Source organism: Mizuhopecten yessoensis, unplaced genomic scaffold (assembly GCF_002113885.1).
Source record: "Mizuhopecten yessoensis strain PY_sf001 unplaced genomic scaffold, ASM211388v2 scaffold716265, whole genome shotgun sequence".
NCBI lineage: Eukaryota > Metazoa > Mollusca > Bivalvia > Pectinida > Pectinidae > Mizuhopecten > Mizuhopecten yessoensis.
In genome coordinates this window covers 333,457-344,978 of record NW_018480030.1, presented here as the reverse complement: position 1 = coordinate 344,978, position 11,522 = coordinate 333,457, and the positions used below count along the sequence as shown (strand labels likewise).

At 36.8% G+C, this 11,522-nt stretch overlaps 1 protein-coding gene across 1 annotated transcript; it reads left to right on the top strand.

The window, feature by feature from the left end:
• Nucleotides 1-6,881: 6,881 nt before the first annotated feature.
• Nucleotides 6,882-11,122, top strand: LOC110442442. Its single transcript, XM_021486050.1, has 3 exons — nucleotides 6,882-7,013; nucleotides 7,682-7,762; nucleotides 10,070-11,122. Exons 2-3 carry the CDS (start codon nucleotides 7,685-7,687, stop codon nucleotides 10,937-10,939), a joined length of 948 nt encoding a protein of 315 aa, XP_021341725.1. The 5' UTR covers nucleotides 6,882-7,013; nucleotides 7,682-7,684; the 3' UTR covers nucleotides 10,940-11,122.
• The last annotated feature ends 400 nt before the right edge of the window (nucleotides 11,123-11,522 follow it).

Below are 11,522 nucleotides of genomic sequence, written 5' to 3'. Positions count from 1 at the left end.
TACTGTTCTCCTACAGCTCTTGTTCATATATTTGAATACCTAGGGATAGAAGTTATTGATTAAAATAAACTATCCCTTTCAAAGCAACTAGCAATTCAATACATAATCAAACATTAAAACAATAAGTTCTTACTAAGGAATTAAAACCCATGCAACTATATAATGTTTAGTATATTACACAGTATGTTTATATACTCATAGAAAATCAAGTAACTGTTTATTCATTTCAGATACTACATTTAAAACCGATTGTTGTTAAGTTCCTAAGGAAGTCAGGACCTAAAAACACCTACATCTGGCCAAGAATAGAGGATACATCAGAGGTCGAGAGTGAAGAAATTATAAGAGTGCTAGATGCCCTACCATCGGTTCGAGGGGAAGACTTGTTTTCAAAAGTGTTGTTTAACTTTATTGTATATCTGCATTATGATGTATTGAAAGATCAAATGACTTTGAAAAATCTTTTTATACAATATTTATATTGTCTATAATCATATATTCGTATAGTTGTACAGTCTTATTAATTATTTATGTTTAATATATTAGCTATGAAATTATGAACACAACACAATTTCACAATCCATTATCTATTACAAATCACACCTTTTTCGATAAAGTATTACTTAAACCTCATGTAAATAAGTCGATACTAAAACCTCATGTAAATAAGTCGGTCAAATCAAGAGACAGTATAAAGCCATGTAAAAATGTATGTAGTATATACGTCATAATTGTATACTTCAAAAACAATTTCAATTTTCTTTTTATATATATATTAACATATATAAATGGATAAGATAACAGACTAGGCCTATATCAATCTTACCCATGATGGTGTAAGTATGACTATATATATATGTAATCAATAAGCTATTTATATTATTGTATTACACTCATACACTCAATCATACATTCATACAATTGGCAACTTACACTCTACACGCTCATGTCAATACTCATTCACTATATATGATAATATTATCTCAATCGAAACATTTTCGGTGACCAGTCTACCGACCATTAGCTGTGATACGAGGTATACAGTAGCCACAAAGCATTATATAATAATCAGTTATTTATTACAAATCAAACTTGTGTCAATGAAAGAATGACTATAACAATGATAACGATGCGATTGTTTTAATTCAAAACAAGTACGACCAATGCAATAACTTGATTGCATTCCAACATAGTTACGTTCAAAGAAAGTATAAATCCATTGTTTAATAGGCGATTCTTATTAAAAAACATGATTGTTGGCAATAAAGATATGAACACAACATAATCCATTATTTATTACTAATAAAATTATTAAAAATCTGTCGATAGAGTATGACCAGAAGATTTCAAAACACACTGAGAGTAGAACAGTGAACGAGATTTGCCTTTCGTTATTTGCGATGGCAGTCTACCCACGGAACAGTAGCTGTGTTTACGTAAGCACAGCGGGTAAAGAATGGCCGTGTACGGAAGGTTTCAGTAGCCATTTCGGTGTGAAACTGCTGCCTTCTTTAGGCGGTTCAAAGGTAAAGAAATGCCGCGATCAGAGCTGACGCTCGCGGCCTGCAGGAGGTGTGAAACCCCCTGCTGCTGTCTCGCACTGACCGTGTGGAGCTCGCGCGCGGATCAATGAACTCAGGTAAAATCCTTTATGCTGACTTTAGTCCGACCGTGCTGACTTTTATCGGACCGTACTGACTTCAAAATAAAAATGCTGACTTTAATCCGACAATACTGAGTATAACCCAACCGTGGTAATTTAAAGTGAATTTCACTAAAAAGTCAGCATTGTTGGGTTAAAGTCAGCATTGTACGAGTATAGTCAGCATGGTTGGGTTATACTACCGTGATACGAGGATAGTCAGAATTTGGTAGTCACTAGTGTGGTAAGTACATTATTATGCAAGTATATTAAATGTATTTTGATAATTCCCTAAATATATTGCCAAAGTTTATTTCATAATTAAAATGTACACATCTGCTTAACAATTAAAATACGTATCTTATGTACTTGGGGAATTATTTATATTTCGTATACGTCTCTAGAGAAACTATTAATTTATTATATTTAAACGTATATTAGAGAAATTAATTTAGTTTCATTATAGGTCCATATCTATCTATATATCATAAGTATTGTACTTAAAGAAATTAATTTAATTTCATCATAATTCCATATCTTATCTATATATTATAAGTATTGTACATTTCGTATACGTATATAATTATGTACTAAGAGAAACTAATTTAGTTTCATTATATGTCCATATCTTATCTATATATTATACGTATCTATGTACTTGATGAAGTACTGATCTACAAGCATCTACAAGATCTATATAAGCACTCTATACACATGTCTGATTGTTTCTATTTAGGTAATTCATTACTTATTTTGTTTGTTTTCATTCAACAGGTGAAGCAACAGTCTACCTCGAACGTCTTCCGTTCAGCGATGTCCATTGTGGAGGAGCGCATTGCCGGGGACATCCCTCCAAAGGACCGATTCCTGGCGCCCAAGATGCACCTGATGAAGAGAATCGCCAACCGGTACAGAGCGAAGTTCCGACCTCAGCAACATCCCTATACTTTGTTTAAAGTACATACTGTATAAGTGTGATTAAGACGTGCAATAGTATAAGTAATATAAGTATATACAAACTTATAACTTCACATTGACACAAATACACAATTAATTATTTCATATTGATTGTAGGTCGACCAGGGCTACCTCCACTTCGAGGAGTTGCTCATCGAGGACATCAGCATTGACAATGAGCGACATCTTCTATTTGCCACCGCCTTTCAGATGAGCGTGCTCCGCCAGACCAAGACCTGGTATATATGGACGGAACCTTTAAGGTAAACTATCTAACTAGTAACTATAGTACATGATTTACCGGTCATCCAAGCGCCCATGCGTATACAGTTATATGATGTAAATAATTCCAGCCTTTTGTAAAAAAACTAATTATATCTACATTGTTTTATAGGTCATACCAGCAACCTTCAGACCCTCTGGGCAGTTGATGTCCATCCACGCATTTGTACAGCAGAACGGTCGGCGGAAGCAGTTTCCATTCTGTTCGTTCCGATGTCGTGGAAGAGGAAGCGGGACTACGATGATGTATGTATTATTGGCAAATATCAACGTATATTGGTAACAAACGATTAATGCTTAAAGAACTACAACTGAATGTTCAATGCTGTCGAATAACATAACCAAATGATGTACGTAAGACACACACATACATTAATTCTCACTTCTTTTATCTTAGGTGTTGACCGTCTGCAAGCGCCACCTCGGTGTTGACATGCTGGAGCAGTTTGTTTTGAACTTTGAGAGAGGTTTGTATAATAGGATAATACATGGAAACATATAAAATGTCTTCTTGCAAAGATAAAAAAAAATACACACCCTTGATCTATACTTTAAGATGACTGTTTGAGAATCCTTAAATATTTTTATTTTATTTTCAGCTGCTTGGTTGGCCATACAGGAGGTTTTTTCCTGTCGTGACCGTGAAGGGCTGCCTTTTTCACTGGACGCAGGCAGTCTGAAGACACGTTCAGGAACTTGGCCTCGTCCCCACCTATAGACAACGCCAGCAGACCGACGGATACATCCGCCAGCTACTTGCGCTCCCGTTCCTGCCATCATTACACATCAGGGATACATTCCTGACCCTCCATCGCCGCGCAGAAACCCCGGAACTGGTTGGACTGGTGGAGTACATCGAGCGTCAGTGGATAGACGACGATGTATTCACTCCAGCTTCCTGGACTGTCTTCCGACAGAGTGTCGGCACTAACAATGACGTTGAAGGTAAGTTATGAAAATGCTGTATGACGTGCACATGTTTGATTAAACTATATAGTTTTGTGTTCATATATTACCTTCCTATAGTAAATTCGAAACGTTAAATGTAATTAATGCAATGTATATTTAATTTTCATCTTTGTTTTCATTTAGGCTGGCACCATCGCCTCAACGTTAAGGCCGGACATTGGACGACACTCTTTTACAGACTGGTTTCCCTTCTGGTTAGAGAGGCAACCATTGTTGAGACCAGCGTTGCTGCGGAGGACTTCGCAATGGGCAACCGTGCCGTTTACAGCCGGATGGAGAAACAGCTGACCGCCGCCACCGACAGCTATATGACGTGTGGGCTATCTACAACAGCGTTCTTGCGGAGATGTGCCGCGTTGTATACGTGCCGGTGGGACGGGGCAGAGGAGGATGAGGCCACTAGAGACGAGTCAGATGTGTTTTTTTCTGTGAGACCAATTCGAACAATGTGTTTTGTTGTTTTATGTTGTATGTTGCATTTAATTGTGGTTCGTAAGTAGTGTATCAGTGTTTTTTGCTAATTAAGTCATTTGATAGGACATTGAAGATAAAATGTGTGTTTTGCCGGAAAACAGCATGTAAAACGCTAAGGAATGTGCCGTTGTTCAAAATCGTGAGTACTGTTCATACATGTACTACGGCAGTAAATGTTCGTCTGACTGTTATTCTGTAAGACTTGTGTAAACTGTTCTGTGTACAAAGTAAAGATGGGTGTCGAAAACAACGCCACCAGTCACACAACTAATGACGAGGGTTTTGAGGTGGTTAAACCGAAAAATTAAAAGACTCCGACGACGACTAAAGCTCCAACCACAAGAAAATCTACAAAACAACCACTCATTGACTTTTCATAATCAAATAAAAGAGCATCCTTGTCGGGAACTACACAAAAATTTGGACCGCGTGTGTGCTTTTTTGAAAGATATAGTTACGGCCGAGATGTTGGATACTAAACTAGATGGTATCAAGCTAGAAATCATGTGCTAGAACAAAGAAATAGTTCAGAAACTAGAAATTAGGATAACTTCCCTAGAACACGAAAATCGCATATTGAAAAATAGAGTGGGAGAGCTAGAGGAGAAAGTCGATGAAATCGAGCAAAACGTAGGTACGGAGCCTGAAACCAACAGAGACTTGGAAATAAAATATAATTACCTCGAACAGCAAGGTAGAAAAAATAGCATCCGGATTTACGGACTTAAAGATGACAGGGCCAAGGAAACTACAGAGGAGTGTATAGACAAAGTTGTTAAACTGATCAAAAACAAACTTAACCTAGCCTCATTTAACGAGATGTAGCCTATAGACTTGGTAAACCAATTTCGGGGAAAACTCGTAGTGTGATTTGCAAATTTGTGCAGAGGAGGAAAAAGACTGAAGTAGTCACAAAATGACGTGCTCTTAAATGAAGTGGTATTGTGATAGTGGAGGACATGACCCAAATGAATCGTACATTGTCGAATGATGTAAAAAGTGTCGAAGGAGTGACAAATTCTTGGTGTTCGGACGGCAAATTGTTCGCGATGCTTTCCAATGCCAAATTTTACGAATCGATCATTATACAATCTTCCGAGAATCTGAAAAATGACAATAAAAAAAACAAGAAATCTGCTTGAAAAAAACAAAACAGTTTCAGTGAATAGGACTCCTATCCAGAGACACGACGTCTGTGCCTACATGACTTTTTTTGTATACATATATATATATATATACTGTTGTAATATGCATACCTTATTACTGAAATTGGTGAAATTCTTCGATTGCTCATACAAATTATTTAGCAAAACTATTTTAGCAATGTAAAAGTGAGTAATTATTACAATCCGGAAATGAAACCCATCTCCGACTACCTTATATATAGTAAAATATAACTTCCGGTTAAGGTACGGTGCATTGAAAATGCGATGTTGATTTTAAGAAGAGTTATGTTGTTATGTGAGTATTTTATTGTCGTATTGAAATCAAGTGTAATCTTTGTTAATAAAATCGATAATGTGATTCATATAGCCAAAAATGTGTTAATAGCGAAAAGTCAATTAATATCATCCGAAATTTTAGTCCATATACGACTACCTTTTATATCGGATGTATTGACTTCCGGTAAGGCCTGGACCATGTGTGTGCGAGAGCACGTTTTCTTAGCTGATGATAAACACAGACAGGCAAAGAAAGGCGATGCTGAATTTGGTACGAATTTTAAGTGTATCTAGAGTCGTGTAAATAACATGTATTTGAACTTCAATGACAACAATAGTATGTAAAATAGGGCGTCAAAGACGTCTTTCCCTGGGATGTTTTGAATAAGTTATCTCCCCTACCAGTGTCAAATCTACAGTTTGCATGAATATATCAGCATCTTAAGATTATATGATTTGTCAGTCATGTTATTTTAACTTAAACGTAGAATGAACTTAATGGACATACTTTAGACATGAGCCGATGTGGAATATTCGTATTCAGTGTACAAATTTTACGAAGAAAAACCCAATCAGCTCGTGACATGAACATATACATTTAATACTCATACTAGTATGACATCATTCATATTACAAAGACTATAATTAAAAAGGATCGTTTTAAAATATTTAGCTAGGGGTTGTCCTTTTTTCTCAAAAAATCAAAATATTTTTGTAGTTTAGAAAAAAGAAATTTTACAGAAAAAAATACAAAGGATAGAAACAGAGGTGGGGATGGTTTGATGATATTTCACTTTCATTTGAAGAACAAAAAATTAGAAGGTATGATTGATTACAATGAGCCAACACATGTATTAAAGAATATGAAAAATGATAAAAGTCCCGGGTCAGATAATTTTACTGTAGAATTTTTTATTTTTATCTGGAAAAATCTAAATCTACGGAAGCCAGTTAGGGTCACCGGAAAAAATAATATTATGTCGTAATAACGACTTAGTATCTCGTAATAACGACTTAGCTATGTCGTAATAACGACTTAGTATCTCGTAATAACGACTTAGCTATGTCGTAATAACGATTTAGCATCTCGTAATAACGACTTAGTTATGTCGTTATAACGACTTTGTATTTTTTATTGACGACTCGTTAGACATTACGACATAGCTGCAAGCAAACCGGACATTAGGAACCGGCTGGCGGCAATTCAAGCTGAGAAGCATAGATACCCTTCTGACGCGTTTTCGAAGGTAGGTATGATATGCAAAACCCATTTTATTAAATCTATATAGCCAATTTGTAAACTAGAATCTTCAAACGTATTCATATATCGCATGGATAGTAAATCCTGTACGATAATGCTATCGGTAGTAGGATCATACCCATCGTTCCCCTTATAATCCTGATCACAGGGACTTTGCGAAAAATATCCTACCCATGGTCCATATACATGTACTTTTATCATAGTATAATACTGTAATAAATATATATGCGCTTGGAATTTGTATATGGACCGTTAGAATTGGAATTTGTATATATGGGCCGCGGGTTGGGAATAGGTGTACATTGGCCACAGGGACTTGTCTAGATAATATAATATACCTTAATTATCGATTGGGGGCCAGAATACTTGTGTATTGTGGCCCCCGACCGATAATTAAGGTATATTTTTGTATATATGGGACGTGGGTGAAGGATTGTATAATATTTGCAGTGGATTGAGGATTTGTATTCATGGACCGTGGGGCGGGAATATGTATATTTTTATGGACCGTGGGCTGATGATTTGTGCGTAGTGTGTGTGATAATACTCTGTACACACAACGTTTCATGCAAACTGTTTTAATTAAGCCTGGGGGTTCAGCTTTTTTATAGAATTTTTCAAATTGGCCATATTACAATCAACATTATTTTGCAGATAATGGACGAAGTATTGAGGATTTACCTTCGTAACAGAGGGCTGAGCTTAGACGAAGTAAAAAAAATGGACGAAAACAAGGTAAGTTTAGTCGTCCTAGAATGTCATGATTCATGAATATTGAATGTTGCTATCACTATGTTATTTTATAGGTAAGGGACTGCGTTTGTCTATTTTACGATTTGTGTTGGTTCGATATTTTTAGAATAAAAGCGTCCGTTACAATCAATTTGTTGAAGTTCTGAAAAGAATAATCCAGATCAAAGAGTTTAAACCGCTGTTCTTTGGTCTTGTTTAATTAGAATCTACTGTGATTGGGGCGAACAATATACATATACGACCATACCCTGCCAAAGAGAAGTNAACTGTTTTACTGAAATCTTAGGAGAAATAACGTTAACGCTACGCGTTATTCCGAAAGTGTGATATTCCATTGCTTTGAACGAATAAGTGCATACACGTTAAAGATTTGACGACTGAAAATATCTTAAATCTTTAACAGCCTGACATTTCAAAGGCTAACAGTCCTGAAAACTGTAGACTGAAATATTTTGGTTTATGACGCTAAGCATCACATTCCTAATTAAGTGAAGGACTGTAGCCGATGGCCTGAACATTAACTTTATCACATAATTGGCCAGTTCTACCATGTAATACGGCTATGTCATAAAATATCGTAAGACACGTGCAATAACACAATTGTGACATAATAAATAGTGTATGAATAAAGTCACATAATTGTCTCTACAGAGAAAAAGTACCATGCATGTCAAAAATTGCCTGTCTAAAGTGGAAATTCATTTGAGAGTTGTTACTTATGTTCTAATAAAACAGTCAAACCTCGTTATCTCGAAGTCGTCGTGATTAAAACCTTCGAGTTATCCGAGTATTCAAGTTCCGCGAGTTGCGGGCTGTTTGTGTGTTTGATGTTTAACAGCAAAGACGTTTAAGACGTTGATTTTCTGAGAAGATTAATAGTCAATAAAAAAGAGAATAAAAAACAACATACAATGTAATTAGGGATTCAGATGTTTTACGACACAAAATCACTGCATTGGATTATCCACGTAATTGAAACTGTTTGTGAGAACTACAGTTCACACAAAATTATACGCATCGAGTATTAAACGCAATAAAACTGAACATCGTAAGAAGCCGCAAAACACTAAGATCACACCACTTTCAGTAATTGAATTATTCCTAAGATTGCTTTATTTATATCAAAGCCATGTGCGCTCATGTAAAAAACATTTTCTGGAGTACAAGTCCAAGGTTGTGATTTCAGTTTTGCAGGTACATGTATCCGTACGGTTGACACAGGACCTGTGACAGTGTCATGACCTCGATAGAGATGGGTTCCTTATGAAAGTTTATGAACATTTATGAAGTCTGACTCTTGAACGTGTATTTATGATGACAAAGTTATACACTTTACATTTTCACAAGTTGAAGCGATACTGAGACGTAGAGTATTGGCTAGAACCAGAGAAGTACGTACTTCATTAAACGGGGTCTTCTAATTATCCGAGTTCGAGTGAACGAAATTTGACTGTATGAGTTGTGTGATAATCAGACAGAATATTACACTCAATATCAAATTTTTGAATGAATTAAATAAATGCAATTTGTCAGAGACGTCAGCTCGTATGACCCAAACGTCGTGTCACCTCACTGTCATCAGATCACGCGGAAGGGTGTTGGTTAGGGTTTAACAACACCTTTTTTTTTTTTTTTTTTTTTTTCTGATACAGAGTTTTCATTGTTCGGTGCACAAATCCTTTAAGTGGAAAAATACGAAGATTGCCGAGTGTTTGGCAGCTAAAGAATCTTATCCCGAGGGTTGAGATGCATGTCTCACTCCCAAGAGGGTGAATGATTATTTTTCTCACACCACGTTTGCCTTCTTATGCATCAATGCAAGACAATGTAGTAAAGCAGTATGTTATGTTTGAAAAGTAGGTCACTCTGACCTACATTTTGACCTCTAACCTACATCAAAGAAACATTAGGTGGGGGGACGGTAATTCGCTGAATTATCTTGTTGTATTATTTTATTTTATTAAATCTACAGGTTAGTAAATAATATTTTGGTTTATCATACACCCATGTTAAACTGATGCGGTAATACAAAACACGCTGTCAGTATGCCCGTTGTGCGGTTTGACGATGTCAAAGAATATCTTTCGACTCGTCTAATAGTCATCAAACGTCCTTTATACATCTCGGGGGAAAAGAAGTGCATACTCAACGATATTCCCACTTCAGTGTTAAATGTTATTTACTAGTAATGCATTGTAGACAAATTACTACACATCAACATAGTATTGTATAGATGTGAGATTATTGTCTGAATAAATATCTGACGTGATTCATGTTTGTATTTTGTAGATTGACCGCACTGTTATTCCAGTCATGGATGACCAAACCCTGGCGCTGTATATCCCACATCTTGGGGATCGCATTGCTGTGAAAGACTACTGCAGTCATCCAAAAAAGACCCAGGCAGAAGACAGAAAGCGCACACTTCTAATGTCCTTAAAGAAAAAACTTAGTTCTGAAAATGACGGAAAACATTGCAAAAAGTTTAAGCATTTACCGGGAAATACAAATGCTAAGAAAAACACAAGAAAAATAGAACTCGGATTGTTAAATTTAGACAATAATGTATTCAAACAAGTACGTACTAAAAACGGTGGAGGAACCAGGAAAATTGACGTAGACAAGTCAATGAAAAAAGGAGAACTTATTGATTTGGCAACTTCGCTTTTTTTTCCGAACGGAAAATCTAAGTTGGGTTCTGTAGATGATTTTCATTTTGATCTCCGGGACTTTTCGGAAGAAGTCTGGAATGCGAACGAGACCATTGGAGAACTGTATCAAAAAACAGGAATGCCTTTGTTGCGATTTTCACTGTCAATAACTGCGAAAGCCTTACAAGTCAAGGATAATCTCTCGCCCATTCCGGACTTATCAGCACAGGAACAATTGCCGTCACTCCACTCCTCCGACGAACATTCCTCGACGACATCATTACCAGACCTTTTCACCGTCGCTCTTGTAGAATCCGGTTTACAGGATATAGCTGCCCAAACGATTGTGTCATCAGACACATCTTTTGGTGACAGTGGGCTACATTACCATGATTCTGATGTTTCATTCAATGTGGCATGGGAAACTTTGAACGAGACCAACTCTACTACAGTTGTCTCTGCTGTAACTGGAAATACCCACAGTGACGATGTGGCTAACAATTCTTAAGATAATGTTTTGTCTGATTCAGCATTCCTGCTGTTGAGGGACCATCTATCAACCAGTCAACGCCAAGAGACTTCCGGAAATGTAGCTCATGACGAAGTGGGACCTGTGGAGGCCAGAGCAGGTACAGACCGCATCGTTGAATCTGTACAGGACTACTCTACGACCAGAAATGTTGTTATGGATATTCATCGAGGATCTCTTTCTTTCCGAGAACTTATTGGATACTTCAAGGATCCTGACATTTGTGAAAAAGGTATCACCATTACCCGGATACTCCCAAACGGGGAAAGAGAAAGAGGCGAGGACACAGGTGGAGTGTTACGAGATTTACTTAGCGAATTCTGGGTCATTTTCTATGATACATGTACCATGGGACAGGATGCAAAAGTTCCTGCGCTTAAACATGACCTTGGAGCGGCAGAGTGGGAATCTATTGGGAGGATCTTGTTATATGGGTACCGTACAACGGGATATTGGCCTGTAAAGCTAGCCAAATCGTTTGTACTTTCCATCATTGTTCAAGAAGAGATTGACAACGCATATCTGCTTGAGGATTTTTTGAATTACGTCGCCTCATCTGACA